At 37.3% G+C, this 19,803-nt stretch overlaps 1 protein-coding gene across 1 annotated transcript; it reads left to right on the top strand.

Moving 5' to 3' along the window:
* Positions 1-325: 325 nt before the first annotated feature.
* LOC145286291 (eukaryotic translation initiation factor 3 subunit E-like) lies at positions 326-17,863 on the top strand. The gene is made up of 2 exons (XM_080135151.1): positions 326-1,399; positions 17,233-17,863. The coding sequence occupies exons 1-2, from the start codon at positions 584-586 to the stop codon at positions 17,740-17,742; spliced, it is 1,326 nt and encodes a 441-aa protein (XP_079991277.1). The 5' UTR covers positions 326-583; the 3' UTR covers positions 17,743-17,863.
* Positions 17,864-19,803: the final 1,940 nt, after the last annotated feature.

The raw sequence follows: 19,803 nt of genomic DNA, 5'->3' as shown, positions 1-19,803 counted from the left end.
TCAAAAATTAAAAACTGACCTTGTGTATAAGTTTGCCCTCTTAGGGAGGTAACTAAAGATTAATGTTTTACTTTTTTTTTTTTTCAGAAACCACTTTTTAAATGTATTTATTATTGTAACATTTTTAGAATTGAAATATATTTTAAAATGTATTTTTAAAGACTAAAATTTAACATTGTTACTTTTAAAATTAATATTATATGATCTTACATAGATTTTAATAAAATTTAACACAAAATGGAAACTATTTGCTAACTGATGAATGTTTTCGTTTCGTTTTTTTACAAATTTTTACTTTTGCTGTAACCCCATTGTCGGTCTCCATGAGTCACATGGTAAACGAGTGAGTGAAAATATCGAAAAACTTTATTTATCTAACTAAATTTAATTTTAACTTATTTTATATCATTATTAAACAAACTTGTGATAGTAATGAATGTTTTGGGATTAAAAGAATATATCATTTTTCAACTTTCTAAATAATTCCTTTACCGGAAGTTGTTTCGGATTCCGTCTCCATTTTTGATTTTGGAATAAATCCTGCGCGGTTCTTCCCTTTTCGCCGCCATTACTCGTAACCAATATGGCGAACTTTGACTTGACGACCCGAATGGGCCAATATTTAGACCGGCATCTGGTCTTTCCACTATTAGAATTCTTATCAGTCAAAGAAGTTTACGATGAAAAAGAAATGTTACGAGGAAAATTAGACTTGCTCAGCAACACAAACATGGTGGACTTTGCTATGGATGTACATAGGAGCCTATACCCTAACCAAGATGTCCCTAACACTCTCCGCCAGAAAAGAATAGACGTCGTTGGTCAACTGAAGAAACTCCAAGAACAGACCGAGAAGATAACGAATCTGATGGAGCAAGATGATGTTTTAAAGCAAATCGAAAATGCCAGAGATGGAGTCCAGCTCATGGAATACCTACATACTGAGCATCAAGTTAGCGATAACATGGTACAGACATTATACAATTACGCTAAGTTTCAATATGAGTGCGGTAATTATTCGGGCACGGCACAGTATCTGTATTTTGTGCGCACTCTTTTGCCTTCTAACGACAAGTTGTACATGAGTACACTCTGGGGGAAACTGGCCTCGGAAATCCTAATGCAAAACTGGGATGCGGCACTTGATGACTTGAACCGGCTTCGCGAGTTCATTGATAGCAATGCGGCTTTCAACTCTGCTTTGCAATCGCTCCAGCAAAGGGCCTGGTTCGTCCACTGGTCATTATTTGTTTATTTCAATCATCCGAAAGGCCGCGATCTCATCATCGACTTGTTTCTTTACCAGGCCAACTACCTGAATGCTATCCAGACGGTCTGTCCTCATATTTTGAGATATTTAACAACAGCTGTTATTACCAATAAAAGCCGGCGACGACAGGTAAATGAACAATTTTGTTTGGTCAATTTTTACGATGTCCCCTAGCGTATTATAAGCACCCCAACCTCCACATCTTAAGAACGGCTTTCGGAATAAACCCCCCCCCCCAAACCTCGAAAGTCGTTCTTAACATGGAAGTTGGGGGTGTTTATTCCAAAAGCCGTTCTTAACATGGGGAGGTTGGGGTGTTTATAATACGCTGGGGCACGTTGTAAAAATTTACCTTTTTTTTTTTTATTTTGGTATTTATGCACGTTTGTTACCGTACTAAAGTAACGTTATTTAGAAAGCCCTTCTTAACATGAAGGGAGTGTTTTCTATTCTCTGCTTTCACTTAACAATTTAATATAAACGATATCGTAGAACTTGAATTTAATTTGAAAATACTATTTTGAAAAAGCGCGGTAACAAAAGTGCATAAGCACCATTTAAAAAATTTTTTTAATGTTATGATTTTCAAGCTAAATTCACTTTTTACAGTAACTTTATTAAATTGTCAGGTGAAAGTACAGAATAATCGGGTGAATCAAAATAACATCCGACTAAACATTATACGCATTATAATTTTTTAGCAGAACTTGGTGTATTCACCAAGCAGAAAAGAAATTAGGTAAATAAATGAAAAAAAAAAATCCTAGATTTTTCAATTTTGTTTTATAACTTTCTGAACCACTTATATTTTTAACACTTTTTTTTTAATCACACCACATGTGCTAAGAAATACGACTACTACAATTTGGTGTCGACTTCCGGTTTTTCGCTAATCAAGGGGAGATAATTCAGTTTTTAATTGAAAAGAGAAAGTTGCTCATCCTCAATATTCGTACATTGTATGCATTTAGTGCTCTGGATCGATTGTGAAGGTAGATATTTTGAAAGTACATGGATACTCGTGAATTTATGAACCTGTGATTTCCACGAAGTTACTCGAATGTGCCCGGCAGATGAGTGGAATAACCAGAAATGGTCGAGCGAGCCTAAAACACATGTCACATTTCGTGGAAATCGCGGGTTCATAAATGCAGAAGTACCAGTGCAGTGCAATAGTGCATGTATTATATATTCGGCAATGTCCTAAATTAGTGTCGGTAAAAACTTTTCAGAAAAGGTTAAAATTCAAACAAAAATAAATAAGGCGGACGTACACGAGTGAGACGAGACCCTTCTAGCGAAATACGCATCGGCTCCGAGTTCGACTTAGGGAGCTCCTAATAAGAAATTATTATTTTTTTATTTTGGCTTGTTTGGATTTTTTTTTTTTTTTTTTTTTTTTTGCCGGAGTTTATAGTTGTAGGTAATTATTAACAGGAACATTGGTGCAAGTCCAGATTAGCATTTGTGGCGATAAACAAAAAGCTTATCGAAACAGTGAAATGTTATTTGGTGCTAGTGCACTTATTGATCCGCGCTATTTTTAAATAGTATTAAGTTTAGTTTTACAATAGGATAACAGGGGGTAATAGACGCCGCACTTTAGGTGCATGAGCACAAATCATCTAAAAAAAAAAAAAATCTGAATCAAATGTTAAAATGAAACGTATCATAATTTTCTTTACCTGTTATGAATATTCACCACTTGTCGGAATAAAAATCCATAAGAAATATCTTATTTTAATTTTTTATTAACACATACGTAATTCTATTTTGGTAGATTTTAGGGCATTAAGCACCTACCTTATTTAGTGCAAAAATCGCACAGCCACTCCTCATCTTCCATATCTTTAAGGCTCCCAGTGATGTCTGTACATTTGGCATGATACCAGAGGCTACAAACGTCACACTGTATCCAGTTATCACCACCAGCTTGTCCACACCGTCCACATTCAGTGTCATCTGATGAGTCGGAGCCAGTCAGGCTCCATGATCCTGGGCGTTTTGTGTCCTTTTGGGTGGTTTTGCCCCTCTTTGCAGGCTTTTCCTCCCTTAACATCTGGATACAATCCTCCTCTGTGAGACTTTTGCCATAGCGAAAGCGCTGAACTCTCGCTGATCTTCCTCTTCTATTGGAGAAATGAGTCTTTAGCTGCACAAAGAAAAAGTCCCTAATAGACAAAGGGGAGGATGAAACACCATGGACATGAGATAACACATGAGCAGTTGATGATCCAGCAGGGAGTGAAGGTGAGGGTACAGAGTAAAGGGTGGATGGCGTTTCCAATGAAAGGGCGGCAGATAATGTTCCTGATGAAGGGGCAGTAGATTGCAGGGGAGCTGAGTTCCTGATGAAGGACAAGCAGGCAAGTGGTCTGAGAGAGTGCCAGATGGGGTGGGGGTTTTGAGGGAAGAGGTGACAGATAGTGATGGTGTGTTCACTTGCGGCCGATCAAACTGACAGCTTGGGGATTGAATGGGCAAATCCCTGTTGAACTGAAGCCTTCTTTGATAGTCTCAAGCTCAAGACTCTTCAAACAGGTTTTTTAACTGGCTGGGAAAGTCCTTCTTGCCCACTGGTCCCCTGTGTGTTCTGGCAAACTTCAACAACAATTGTTGCCATTTCAGTTTCACAGGCTGAAACACGGCATGATCAAACGGTTGCAGCAGATGAGTGAGGTAGGCCGGAAGTCGCAAGAGAATGACGTTCACCTTTGCTTTTTGAACCAAGGCATGGGAAAGATGGCCATCAAATATCAAGACCCATCACTGACATCTCTTGTGTTGACCAGGAACAGCTTGGTGAACTAGTCGAGAAATTGTGGGCCCTCCATCCACCCTTTCTCCCTGGTAGAGTAACATGCTCCGTCAGGACCAGCTGTGCACCATGCTTCGTTGATGTTTTTGCCCTTGTACACAATGTACGGAGGGAGAACTTTTCCACTGGCAGTGCCAGAACAGTTCATAGTGATCTGTCCTCTGCCAGATCCAGCAATGTGCTGGTTAACTCTTTTTGATCCTTTTGCAGCCAAAACGACTTTGACTTGGGGTCAGTGATAAAGCCACTTTCATCTGTGTTATAGATTTGGCATGGCATGTCCTTCACGCCAGCAGTGGTTAAAATATTGTCCAAGAGTTCAAACCAATGTTCAATTACTTCTGGACACTCTGCTGCAGCTCTTGAGAAACTGAGGTGTTCCGTCTTCCCTGGTGTGATGTCAGGATGGCGAGAAAGAAATCCATCAATCCAGTCCCGACCAGGCTGTCCGTTTTTGAAGGGAGTGTCGAGTTTCATTGTGCACACAGTCTTGAACTATATCTTTTACTTCCTCTTATGAGAAGCCCCAGCCCTATTCAGACATTAGTTTGATGCACTCTACCAGTTCAGTTTCAAGGGTGGGAGACAGTGCCGTCTGTCTGCCAACATGGGCATCCACAGAGATTTCACCTTTCGTTCGGCGAAGCAACGATTTCTTGTTCACACCAAATTGTTTTGATGCTCAATTGGCAGACATATGTCGATTCATGACTGCATTATATGCGTCATTCATCGCCTGACTGTTGTTGAAGTTCATTTGCCCACCACTTTCCTTTTTCTTGTAGGTCCGCACCATTCTATGAAAACATAAAATGTGGGGGCATTAAGCACCAAGTTATAAACAATAGACAAATTGAATGCCAATCAAATAAACGGTAATGTGAAAGCTTATACAAACCAGTTTTGTGGCTGAAATATCATTTGTATTGCTTTTTATTTTTTATTTTATTTTATTTTTTTTTACATAAACGTCACCACTCATCAAGGCCGATAGGCCACTCAAGGATAAGGGTTAAAGAGTGTAGAGTAGTCTAAAGGACTATAGTAATCGATAGTAATGGAAGTTCGGTAAATTTGTTAACTTAAGTGGAACGGCTCATCAGAAATTTGTTCACGTTGGACTTGAAGACAACCATATTATAGAAAGCTGGAAAGCAGGAAAACGGAAGACAATTCCACAGGCGTGCAGTTCTAAGAAAGAAGCTTTGATCATGGAATCTGTTTAGGTTTAGGTACAGATAAAGAGTGGGGAAAATTATTGATAATGTTTTCAGCTAGTCTAGTGTTTCTTGTGAAAGTTTGGCGAGGGGGGGGGACCATAGATTAAAACTCAGTTGAACACTTTCCATGAAAATAACGATAAAGCAGAGACAAACTCGCAACATCTCTTCTGTGAGACAGAGGTTGCAGCGAAGAGAAAAGGACATCTCCCACCAGGCCACAAAGTCTATTTTGAACCCTATCAAGGCAGGACAAGTCTTTTCTAGCAGCTCCTGCCCATATGTGGCAACAGTACTCGATCCTTGGACGTATCTTTTTATAAAAAAAATGTGATTATTAGGCATTTCAATTCTTGGGAATGACGCATTAAGCACCTGTAGGAATTCAGCCTCATAACACACTCTTGTGGCATTTCCCTTCATTTAAAAGTACCTTATACAAAAATGCAGATCAAATTTCATCATGTAAGCTAGGCAAAGCTATGCTGAACACTGTTCCATTGATCACATCAATAAATCTCAACATTCTATCTTCTGTCAAGCTAAAAATAACACTGGAGCTGATCAGCATTCATGATGACAAGGAAAAAAAAAATAATCTGAGAATTTGTCATGTAAATTATGAAAGCATTGCTTCAATTAAATATTGGCTTGGTTCACAGTGGAGAAGCTTGGAACTTGTAAGAGCTTGGTGAAAACAGAAGTTTTGCTGAAGGATTGTCATAGGCAAAAAAGTTTGTTAGGTTTCAACATGGCCGCTGAATGATCAAAACCATGTAGTGCAAATTTCCACCTGTAATTTCAGTTTGAACTTGCCTCCATTGAATGAAGCAACTGATATAAGGGCTTCTGATTGGCTTACACTCAAAAACTAGTGGGGCTTGTTGCCCCAAGTGTTATAAGTGGTGGTAAAAAGTTTTGCCATCCCATGTTAAGAATGGCTTTCTATTCTGTACTTTCACTTAACAATTTAATAAAAACAGGTATCGTAAAACTTTAATTAAACTTGAAAATATTATTCAAAAATAGTGCGGAACAATAAGTTGACTAGCACCAAATAACATTTCACTGTGCTTCAATATGAGAAAAAACCCAGACATTCCATGAGAGGTAGGTACATACTAAAGCTTTTTTGTTTATTTTTGTTTATCGTCACAAGTGCTAATCTGGACTTGCACCAATTTTCCTGTTAATAATTACCTATTACTATAATCTCTGGTGCAAAACAATATCCAGCCAAAAAAGCAGAAAAAATGATATAACAAAATCTGAAAAAGCGCAAAGTTCAAGCCAAAATAAATTAAAAAAAAATAAAAATAAAAAAAATAGGCCACACATGTAAAACTTCTTTCCTTGTAAAAATACCTCAATCCCTCACTTAGCCCCAATTACTATGAATGACTCTCGTCTAAAAGAGGCTCTTGTTCTTACAAATTTCTAGATCTGATTTTTACTCCTGACTTGAAATGGAAGACTTTCATCAAAATCGATTGCCAAGGTTACCAGAAAAGTGCTTGCATAATTTTACTGTTCCATGTCCTAAAATGGAGTACTGTTGCCGTATCTGTGCAAGAGTTGTTTCGAGCAGCCTATCCTGCCTTGACAAAGTCAGGATTCGTACAGACTTGACAAGTCTTTGGATTATGACTTTTGCATCGAAAAGACCTTATTTTTATTATTACCTTGAAAATATAAAAAAATGTCTTAAATTTCTTGAAAAGGCCTTGTATTCTTTATGCCCAGTAAATTTTTTGTCAAAATATTAAAAATAAACGAAATAAATACTGTTAAATTAAGTATTAATAAAAATACCATTAAAATATTTTTTAAATATTGAAAATAAAATCGAAATGCATTGTTCTCAAACTGCATACTATTATTGTGGATACAAGAGTTATGCCTCTTTATCTCTGGTAATTTCGTGATAAAAATTCTAATCTGTCTATTTTTGTTCTCATTTAATTTAATTTGGGGGGGAGGGGTAGTAGTTTCTGGCAGAAAGTTACCCCCCTTTTAAAACCTACTTTCCTTGCGTGGATGAGATTCTCCAATTGTATTAATTTAAAAATTAGACTGGCCAGGCCAAAAAAAAAAAATGGACTAGACGGCAGCCATCTTGGTTGAAAATTTAAAAGTTGTAAAGAGAGTTGTAAAGAGTATTTGAGATAAAATAAAAAAACGTATTTAAAATTAATGCATGTAGATTGCAAGGTAACTGGTCATGGTAACATTTACGAATCCTGTCTAAAAAGTATCTGACCTTAAGTCAGAAAAATATTTCACATACTTGGCTAGGTTTGGACCTTAATCCTCTTCAAAGTAGACCCCTTGTGCTTGCACACACTTAGCTAACTGATCCTCCCACTGCTGGAAACACCTTTAGAAGTCTACTTTTGGAATGGTGTTCATCTCCGCTGTTGTGTTCTGCATTCTGTCTCTACTCTCAAAATGGGATCCTTTCAGTGGCGTCTCCAAGTTTGGAAACAACCAGAAGTCGCAAGGGAGTGTGCAGGGGTCATTGTCGTGGTGCAGTTGTCAATTTTTCGCAGTCCACATATCTTTTGCGCTGAACTGCATCATGGAGATGCTGGAGAACACCTTGATAGTACTCCTTTGTCACTGTTTGTCCTCCCAATGTGTATTCATGATGCACAATTCCACGGATATCAAAGAAGACAGTCATCATCACCTTGATTTTGCTTTGCTTCTGTCGCACATTTTTCGGTCTTGGAGACTTGAGATGCTTCCATTGCGACGACTCTTTTTGTTTCTGAGTCGTACATGTACACTCATGACTCCTCCCTACTTATCACGGTGTTCAGAAATTCAGGATCAGTGTTTGTAGTGTCCAGAAGGTCCTTCTGTTCCGGTGACATAAATCTGGCTACCAATTTTGCTGCCACTCTGTGCATGCCCAAATCATCACGCAAAATTGTATGTGCGGAATCTTTACTCACTCCAACCTCTTCGGCAGTTCCCTCATGAATGATGATCTGCCAACAGCTTCACTCCGAACAGTTCGGGGCCTGCCAGAACGCTGGTCATTCTTCGCCGATGTGCGGCTTTTTTTTTAAAAATTTTATTTATTTATTTTATTTTTTTTTTAATCGGTTGAATCACTCCTTAATTTGTGTTACACCCATTGCATCTTCAAACACCTGCAGAATCTTATGAATTTTTTTGCTCTGAGAATCACCAAGATTGACAAAATTTGATGCAGTTCTGTTGCTCAATACTTTCAGTCATCTTGAGAGAATCGGTAATCTGATGAACTCCTTGTGTAGCATCTCTCTCAGCGACCGACAGGCAGCGACTGATGCGCTGGAAGTTCATTCAAAACTTTACGCATGCGCATGAACGTGTCTTTCTTCACTGTATAGTGGTGCCGTGCTATCGTCTCTATTCCACGTGGAAAAAAATAAAGGTTGGATACTTTTTAAACAGGCTTCGTATTTGTTGTATATTTGAATTTGGACCACTTTTTGTGAATCTCTGTGGATTGTAAAACGAGCCCCAAATTTTGTTTTGAAAACTTAAATTCTGTCTGGACAAGGCCTTGAAAAACTTTGAAAAGTCCTTGAAAATCGGCATTGAAAATCTGTATGAATCCTGAAAGTTCAAAACCGGCTTCAAAACCTTGATGTCCTTTTTACTTCCCTTCAACTTCTTTCCCACAGATGTGAGCCTGTCTCTGCTCTTATCATTATTTTCATGGCAAGTGCTCGTCTGAACTTCAATCTGACCCCCCCCCCCAGTCAAACTTTTACAAAAAACACTTGTTAAGCTATAGCAATCATTTCTTCCTCCCCCCTCTCTATCTGTGCTTAAATCTAGATGCAAATTCTATTAACAAAGCTTCTTTCCTAGAACTATCTGCCTGTGGAACTCTGTTGTGCTGGTCTGCTTTCCAGCTGACTCCAATATAGTCGTCTTCAAGTCCAAACAAGAAGCACTGTTTTTTTTATGAATCCCTATTCTAGTTAAAACAATTTGTGTGCATCTACGAGGAATGTTTCAGAAGAGATTGCAAATTGCAGCATGATGACTGAACACATACATTCATAATCTGAAAGTTTCATCTCTTTGTTGCAGATATTGACAGTTTGAGACAAGAAAACAATCCTTCCCAGGGAAGTGTCAGAAGCAAGGATAAATTTTTGAATTCCTTCATGCAGAAAAAATTGAACCCATCAACATTCCTCAGCGGCTGTTAAACATTTACAAAGCTGATGCAGTTAATGTCATTTAAAATAATTTTACCGACCCTTGGATGCGTAATGTAAATACATATATGAAACAATTTGACATACTCTCGACAGGTATTGTACAACATATAGGAAATAATTTCGCTTCCCACCAAGGCCACCATAATTATAAGAAAAATAAAATAATTTTTAGAAGATAGATCATTAGGGTTTCCAAATTAATACATAGATTGTCTTGGTTAATGGTCTTCTTATCAATCTACAATATGGATTGCATAATAAAAGTACAACGGATCGTTTGGTCCATGTAGAAACATATAATTGAGATATAAGGAATGAACATTTTACCAATATTTTTTTTTTAGTTTGTAAAACATTATTCTAGTCATAAGTTTTGATAGTTGAATTTGTAAGAATACCAAGAGTCAAACTCCGATTCTTTTAATCTGTAGAGAATCAAGATGATCTGAATGTTGGTAGATTTTAAAAATAGTTTGAGTAGAATATTTTGGAATTTTAGGAATTTGGGATTGGTCTTTATGACTTAAAAGTTTTCTTGTAATGACAGGCAACGTTCACCATCATCTTCGCTATTCAATGTGTTTTCTTCGTTGTTCTTTTGTAGAACAAGAATCTTTTTCTTGTCTTAGTTTTATTAGGATACTTACTAAAAAAAAAAAAAAAAAATTATCACTAACCTGGTACAAAATGTCTGGAACAAATTGTTTTCATTATTTTCAGTTATTTTTGTTGGTATAGTATTTTTGAAGGAAATGAATGCCATTTTGGTGATAGTATGAAGCAAGGCTAATGATTTTTTTTTTTTTTTTTTTAATCGAATAACCTAAATTTAAAAATATGCCTGCCCTGCTTATTTGTAAGCATTTTTATTTTTTCAAAATTTTTTCAGGCCAAAACATGCATACATAATCAAATTTGTCCAACAAAAGCTTTTTATAATCCACAGAAGCCTACCCAAATAATACCCCCCTCCCCCTAAAAAAAAAAAAAAAAAAAATTGTAGAGTCTGCAAGAAAGAATCTCTTTCTTTGGTAGTACTAGTACTAATAAATGTGATCAGCTATTTGTAAAAATGAAATGTATATAAAAAAACAAAATGAAATGTATATAAAAAACAAAACAAAATGAATACGGACAATGCTCTTGGAAATAACTTGAGTAGCTACATTCAGCATTTATCCAGACATTAGCAGGTCGCCTGGCATTGCCTGGTTTTAAAATACACTTAAATATGATATTTTAATGCAGATTTTGTATTTATTATATTACATTGGACCCAATATATAGTGATGGTTTTTGAGAGGGGGGAAAAAAAAAAGAAAAAAAGACTTGTGTGCCACCGTAGAGAATCAAAACTAGTGATGGGATGATTAATCGGAATTGTTAATCGTAAGAATCATGTATTTTGGGGGAATCGGAATCACATTGTTAAAAAATATCTTAGATTTACGATTCTTTCATTACAATTCTCTTATATTTTTAATTTGAACTGTTTGTTTGAAGTAATTGTCTGTATTTTTGAGATGAGGTGTTTTCATTGATTGAGATTGTCGGATTGACTTCCTCATCTTGGTCAACGTTTCGGCCTTCATCAGGTGTTTTGTATCGAACTGGGGAACCGTTTGTTAGGAGTCTCGAACCCAACCCTTTATTATTATTACGGGGGTACCGTGTTCGGACTCCAGCTAGGCTCTAGGACATAGTTGCTGATTCTGTTTTGAATGTTACTTTTCACTGCCTTCGTTCAGGATTGAACTCAGCACCTTTGAGTAACTGTAAACTTTGATACAACGTCTAGGACCACTCGGCCATATGTCACTAGGACAATTCTTAGTTGGTTTTTGTTAATGTTAAACCTATGTTGTTGTTCAAGGTTTTCTCTATCAGAGGTGTCCAAATGGCATTCAGCTCTATGCTTGGTTTGCTCAGTAGGTTGTTATGTCCGAGCATGTGAGCTATTTCTTTAAGTTTTCTCACTTTCCAGTGGGTCTCTCTGTTTATTATTTTTACTTCATCCAATAGGGGGTGATGGTCCCCCCTCTCCATCCAGACATGGTTGGCTATACCTGATTTTTCCGTCTCCCCTTTAGTATCAGATCTGACCGAATGGTTAATTGTAGGCATAGACCAATTCATACCATCTAAAAAATTCCAACAAAAACCTAACAGCCAGCCATGGTTCTCCCCAGAATGTGCTGCTGCTATCGCGCACAGAAATCACTTTTTCCATAGGTACCAACGTAATAGATGCACCGAGACTAAAGCTGCTTTCAGGACTGCCAGCAACCACTGTAAAAGAGTAATAAAAAATGCAAGAGAGCTATATGCCCAGTCTGTTAAATCCAAGGTAGCTGATCAGCGGCTTGGTTCCCACCAGTTTTGGCAAATAACAAATAGGATCCTGAACAGGAGTGTGCGTTCTATCCCAACCATTATCAATGGACCAGAGGTCATCTCGTCAGCGTCAGACAAGGCCAAACTATTTGCAAAGAACTTTGCAGCTAATTCTACCCTATGCGATGAAGGCCATCAACTCCCCATATTTCCTCCTATAACGCAGAACAAGCTAGGTAACAAACAAATATCTGTGCATGAGGTCGCCAAGCTAATCAAGAACCTAGATTCCAGTAAAGCAACTGGCCCTGATGGCATCCCAATTATAGTGTTAAAAAAGCTTCAACCAGAACTTGCTCCCATACTTACGAAACTAAGCGCTGCCTTAAGGAGAAGTGCTTTCCGACTCCCTGGAAGACCTCATCAGTTTGCCCTGTATTTAAGAATTCAGGTGATAAGTCATCTCCCTCTCAGTACAGACCAATAAGTCTCCTGTGTGTTATGAGTAAGTTGCTGGAATCCATATTAAATAGAGAAATAGTCAACCACCTCAGCAGGAATAACCTTCTTAGTGACACACAATATGGTTTCCGCTCTGCAAGATCTACCGCAGATGTGCTGACGGTTATATCCCACAGGATTAGTGAATCTCTTGACAAAGGCTTCCTTTCTAGGGCAATTGCTCTTGACATATCAAAGGCCTTCGACAAGGTTTGGCATAAGGGTCTACTTCACAAGATTTCCAGCTACGGTATAACTGGAAATGTTTTCTCTATCATTAAATCATTTCTCTCCGATAGGCTTATAAGTAGTGGTAGATGGACAAAAATCAGAGGCCTGTAATATAAATGCTGGAGTCCCTCAGGGGCCAATCCTGGGCCCAACTCTCTTCAGAAATCCTTCACGACTGAGACAATTTTTATTTTTGTACCTTTTCTCCACGTTAAAAAACGACCCTATTCTGTCCCGTGGGGAGGCATTGTAAATAGGTACATCAATGACCTCCCTAAACACATACTTAAATCATTCGTTGACATCTATGCTGATGACACGACCATCTACGGCAACACATCAAAGGCTGTAAATGATAAAGTTCTCTCTGATTCTCTCTCCTCTGATCTCTAGCGCGTGGTTCAGTGGAGGAAGATGTGGCTGGTTACCTTTAATGCATCCAAAACCAAACTCCTATCCTTACATCATCAACGCTCTGATCCCCATCTGGCATCAATTGTGATAGATGGCTCTCGTCTGGGTGAGGCCCCATGTTTTGACAAGCTTCTGGGTTTGACCTTTACTCCTGATCTGAAATGGAACATGTACATCAAGTCTGTTGCCAAGGTCGCTGGAAAGATGGTGGGATCCTTCTACCGCTCCAGAAGATATCTCACTACTGATGCAATTCTCTATCTATATAAAAGCCAAGTACGTCCAAGGATGGAATACTGTTGCCATATCTGGGCAGGAGCTGCTAAAAACAGCCTATCCTGCCTTGACAGAGTACAAAATAGACTTTGTGGCTTAGTGGGGGATGTCCTTTTCTCTACCCTGCAACCTCTCTCCCACAGAAGAGACGTTGCGAGCCTATCCTTGTTTTATCGTTATTTCCATGGCAGGTGCTTGTCTGAACTCCAATCTCTGGTCCCCCCTCGCCAAGCTTTCACGAAAACACCTGTCTAGCTGAATCCACTGTGAAAAATTTCCCCCACTCTATATCTGTGCCTAAATCAAAACGCGGATTCCATGAACAAAGCTTCTTTCTTAGAACTGCACGCCTGTGGAACTCTGTTCCGTCTGCCTGCTTCCCACCAGACTACAACTTGGATGTCTTCAAGTCCAATGTTAACAATTTCCTAATGAACCGCCACCTTAAGTAAACACTTCATCAAATCTCCACACTAACGTAATGTACTTGCAATAACCCTTATCCCTGAGTGGCTTCCGGGCCTTGATAAGTGGTGATCACTGTGAAAAAAAAAAAAAGTTACCGCTTTTCGGTGTTCTTCCACCCTTACTTTAAGGGGGCTGCATGTTTCACCCTTGTAAACCTTTCTGCAACTGCATGGGATGGAGTATATGCAGTTCTTGGTCATGTTCTCCTCCATGCGGGGCTTCACTCGTACCAGGTGTCGTCTGAGTGTTGACTCGCTCTTGAATACCATTGATGTTGTAGGGGGCACATATTCTCTGAATCTTTTCGGAGATGCCTCGTATGTATGGTAGGCAGACCGTTGGAGGTTTTTGGGTTTCATTCTCCTCTCTTATACTATTAACACGTCTGGTGGATAGTATGCTATCGGGGTAGTTGTTACGACGGAGGGTATTCTTCAACCTGACCATTTCTTGGTGGTATGTAATGGTGTCGCTACTTATTGTCTCTGCTCGATGTTGTAAGCAGCATGCGATTCCATGTTTGATACTGTATGGGTGATGGGAGTTGAAGTTAAGGTTGAAGAATACTCTCCGTCGTAACAACTACCCCGATAGCATACTATCCACCAGACGTGTTAATAGTTTTATCAAAGTTTACAGTTATCCAAAGGTGCTGAGTTCAATCCTGAACGAAGGCAGTGAAAAGTAACATTCAAAACAGAGAGTCAGCAACTATGTCCCAGAGCCTAGCTGGAGTCCGAACACGGTACCCCCGTAATAATAATAAAGGGTTGGGTTCGAAACTCCTAACAAACGGTTCCCCAGTTCGATACAAAACATCTGATGAGGGCTGGAGGGCAAAACGGCCGAAACGTTTGCTTGAAGTAATATTTATTGCTCTCAAAAATTTATGATAAAAACGTCAGAACTTATTTAATATGATGTACAAGAATTTTATTAACTACTTTAAAAGTAATCTTTATCTTAATGAGTTTTGAAATTTCTTTGAATTTTTTAAATTCTTTGTATTCTTTTATTTTTTATTTTATTTATTTTATTTTTTTATTTGAAATATTTGAAAAAGCGACACAATTTCGGCGACGTCGTCTTAGCTCAGTTGCTTAGAGCGCGGCCTCATTATCTAAACGTTTTGGGTTCGAATTGTGGTGTGAGATGTCTTTTTTTTTTCTTTTTTTTTTAAATTTTAATATTGAAGCAGGGTTATTTAAGCCATTTTTCACATGTTTTTTTTTTTTTGTCACGTTCGTTTTTCTGTTTTTTTTTTACTTCGCTTATTCTTAGGTTTTCATTAACTGCTCTCTCTTCCCAACAAAATCGGGCCCAGTTGACCTTGTAAAATAATATTTTTTCTAAATTTTAGGTATTATAAATTTCGGGCAAGACAATACCAACTTGATGGGTCTTTGTTTAATAGTTTTTGACTTTGCTGTACATAACCTCTTTGCCCAGTTGCTTAAATTTGATATTTTAATTCATGCAGGTTTTGTATTAGAGCCAATACTATATTGTTTATTAAATCGTACCCAATATATAGTGGTGATTTCTAAAGTTAAAATGACTTGGCTGCCATCAGCTAGAATTGAAACCAAAACCTAGCTCTCCAGCATTATTCATTACCATCTAAGCAAAATCCATTAGCATATAAAAACCTTAAAAAAAAAAAAGTAAAGTTAAAGGTATAAATGTATATTTGCACATGTGTAGAAGTGGTCTACTATGATCTAATTTTTTTCCAATTTTAAAAAGCAGCTATTTTTACTGGCTAATAACCAAATCAAATTTGTTCCACGAGTCCAAATCCTTTTATATATCAAGGTTTCAAGTTGTGTAGACCAAAAAGTGATAGTTGGTTTCATGAGACCATTCTGCGAACAGAAATGGTCATTCATATATATATATATATATATATATATATATATATATATATATATATAACAAATTGTTTTTCAATAAATTCATATTGGTTCTTACGATAGCCTTTTTTTTTTTTTTTTTTTTGCTTATATCTAGACTAAAAAAAAAAAACTTGATTCTGGCCCAAAGTAAAGGTTGTCTATGCATGATCCAAAATACTGTATGTTAAACGTGGGCTTCAGTTTTACAGATTTCACTGGTATGTCTTAAGAATAGGTTCTTTCACAGCCCTTCTTTTTTCTTTTTGTTTAATTCAGGAGTTCTTCAGCTTTACAGCTCTGTTCTAATGTGCCCGTCCCTTGACAACTGCTCTCAATGTTTTTAGTTTTTGGTTTCTGCTTGTTCTGGCGATGTCGTCTTGGCTTTTGCCCAAACTGCAAGAATTGGTTTGCAAGTATGCACAAACAAATGCAGTGTAAAGAAGTTGGCAAACTTTGATATATTTTGTATAAGATAGTTTTCTGTGTGTGACGCCTTATCAAACATGGAACCTCCAACCCAACACTAGTGTCCATAGTTAAGTTCCATGCCTTGGTAAGACCTGAGATAATTTGTGGTGACCATTTTCATCAATTCATCTGCTTGATCTGATTTGCTCTTGCCAGACTCTGACTCAAATCTGCTTTGATCTTTACAAGCCGCAACTCTGACTACTCAATTTGGTCCCAGAAATTGAATATGCTACTTCCGCAAACCAACTACCAACTGTGAGGTATCTTCCTGTCTTGAGTGTTCAAAAGACTTTAGCACCCCCCATCCTCATCTTAATCATCTCCTGCGATAACTTTTTTTTTTTTTTTTTTTTTTTTTTTTTTGTGAACTACTTCCGATATCTTTTCGTGTTATTGACTATTTCCTCTTATTCTCAGGAGTTTCTCTTCCATGATGAGTGGGCAGTCCACAGTATCGCACTGCAATAGATAAACTAGTTTTTTTGTTTTGTGTTTTTGTTTTTTGATTGGAGTAAGTTTGTTTGATATAACTTGATCACGCTCTATCCTGTGTATGACCTTAAGACATTCAGTAGTGAGGCCCCATGTAGGTGATGTGGTCCATTTTGACTTGGAGTTAGGGCCTCTGCTTCTATCAGATCAGGCCACCTGAAAATGCTGGCTTTCTGAACAAAAATGCACCCTTTTCAAACTCTAGCATATTCTCGCAAAGTCAAAAATATATATTTTTTTTCCTACAAAACGATCAAACCATTCCATGAATGAATTAAAGATGTAAAGAACAAAGTTTTTTTTTTGTTGTCCCCCCCCCCACACACACACAAAAAAAAATCACTGGATTCAGTATTATGCAGGCAACTGGGGATTGCCTATGAATTTAATATTCCCTTTGGAGGAAGCCGGTTCAACCTGTCTAGAATTAATGCTGTACAACAAACATTCTATATTAAATAACCCCAAAATGGTTGATTATACCGTAAAATAAAACCAGCCAACCAAAATTAATTTCTGTCTTACCCTTTATAAATTCATCCCCCCCACCCCACCCGTTATGTGGAGATGTCTTTGTCTGCCATTATTTTATTCCTATTTTTTCTTTTTGCTTTAGGTACTGAAGGACTTGGTCAAAGTCATCCAACAAGAATCCTACACTTTCAGAGACCCAATCACAGAATTTGTGGAATGTCTATATGTAAATTTTGATTTTGATGGAGCGCAGCAGAAACTCCGAGAATGTGAAACTGTGCTAATTAATGATTTCTTCTTGACTGCCTGTTTAGATGATTTCATTGAGAATGCACGACTGCTCATCTTTGAGACCTTCTGCCGTATCCACGAGTGCATCAGTATCAACATGCTGGCCGAAAAGCTGAACATGACTCCCGATGAAGCTGAACACTGGATTGTCAACCTGATCCGTAATGCCCGTCTGGATGCAAAGATTGACTCCAAACTTGGCCATGTTGTCATGGGAACCAAGGCCATCTCTCCTTATCAGCAGGTAATCGAGAAGACCAAGAACTTGGATTCTCGCTCTAATATGCTCGCAGTGAACATCCAGAAGAAATTGGGTTTGAAAAGTCATGATACAAGCGTTCCTCAGTGGGGACAAGATTAACGAGAACTTCTCTCCCCTCCCCTCAGTAACATCACCAAATTTGATGTTTCAAATGCATTCTCCACCTAAATTCTTAATTTGTGCTCATAACATGTTAAGAATAAATCTGGATGAAATCATTTTTCTGTTTTCTTTTCTTTTTTTTTTTTTTTTTTTTTTTTTTTTTCTTACTGTTTCAGAATTTACTTGTTTTATTGTGATATTAGCAAAGATATCCATGTTTTGTGTGAGACTTTGTTTCTACTTAAAGCCGTTAAAATGAAACTGAAATATGCTAATTACTCCGTAAGTTACCAAGTGAGATTATCATAAATACAACCAGCTGAATCTTCATAGTATTATGTTTAAAATTTCATCATAAGATCTGAAGATACAGCTTTTTAAAGATGGGTTTAGTCTGTAAATTGTGCAAATTTCCTACCATTTTCAGTCACAAGCTTATCTGCATTTGAATAGGATTGACTTAAAGCAAAATGTGTAGTGTCTTTGATACTTTGAATAGTCATAACTCCAGTTCTAACGGGCTGATTTAAAACAAAAATAATAAAGATAATATTTCTTTGTCTTTTTTATACTCTTTTCAATAATGCTTGATTTGAGTTTATTCAATGAAAAGAAAAAATGATTTGGTATTGCTAATATAAATTGACAAACAGAAAGTGGGGCAGTCGGTCAGACAGAACAAGCTGACACATTCTTCAACGCCAACATCCCCCCCACCCCTGTGCCTTCACCGATGTCAAACACCCATCATAACTGTAAATCTAAAACTGTTGGTTTAAAATATAAACAAAATATTTTATAAATCAGCTATGTTGTGTTTTATTTGCTGTCAGTGTGTATATATCGTAGACCAGTGACAAAAGTAGATTTAGCAATTATATGGACTGAAAAGCACATTTGAACGACTGGCTGCAGCGAATATATAACACTAATACGGTGAATGCCATCCAACAATATATTGCACCTACTGAAGCTGCTAAATGCTCATCCTTCATCTTTGGTGCATAAAATTTAAAAAAGATGCAGTTTTCCCATGAGTCTGCTATATAAAATCTTTACTTTTCAAAGTAAACAAATTTTCTAAGTATCAGTTTAAGATTCCATAATTCTTTTCTAGAATTCCCCCTAAAACAAAAAGAAAAATCTGTGATGTACGTACCTGTGACAAAACAAAAGAACATATGTAAATTGATTAGTTTTATTTTTGAATGAGAAAATCAAATTGTATGATGATGCAAAGAGTGATTGAAACCGCTATCTTCAGACAATTCTCTACGGTTCCAGGAAAGTGGTTTCAATCCTACCCAAAGCCGGCCAGAGGATTAGTTGGCCAAAACGTGGTGAGACGACAACAACTACAGAAGGCAGTAATCGCTGTGGATGCAGTTAGAAGATTTGGAGTTCCTATCCCGTCGCGCTTACCACCTGATGAATTCCAAAGGAATAGTTGGCCGAAATGTGAAACAACTAAAAAGATGAGGACAATAGTCTGCAATAAATGAATTTAATAAAACGATTTTATACAACATTCTATAAATAACGGACTAATTATTACAATAGATTTACTTATAATATTCAAATAAGGTTACCCATTGAATAGATTTATTCCGAATAGTATATATCTATCTATATGTATATCACTCACCTGTCAGTATGAATATTTGTATGTCTTGCAAAAACTTTCTACAGAAGCGACGGATTTTCATGAGATCGATATCATTTTGAAGCTCGAACCTTTGGACGACAAATATTGAAAAATTGGCTGAAAACATTAATTTCTTCACTCTCAACTGGGCCCTTTTCTGCAGGGAGGGTTCACTTGTTTTTCACTGATATTTTCAAAAGTCATCCCCTCTTTTTGATTGTATAGCCTTAATTTAAACCTACGTCACTTCCGGTTTGGCGATGGGTGCAGCAGCTAACGGGTCACTTTTTTTTTTTTTTTTTTTTTTTTTTTTTTTTTCAACTTTCTTTTCCTCCTTCGGTATGGGTTCGAGCCTGCCTACTACCACTTTCTTGCGCTCACAATTTTCCTTTTTTTTTTTTTTTTTTTTTTTT

This window comes from Euprymna scolopes, chromosome 10 (genome assembly GCF_053919585.1).
Source record: "Euprymna scolopes isolate OS-2025 chromosome 10, ASM5391958v1, whole genome shotgun sequence".
Taxonomy (NCBI): domain Eukaryota; kingdom Metazoa; phylum Mollusca; class Cephalopoda; order Sepiida; family Sepiolidae; genus Euprymna; species Euprymna scolopes.
This window is presented reverse-complemented; position numbering and strand designations above follow the sequence as displayed.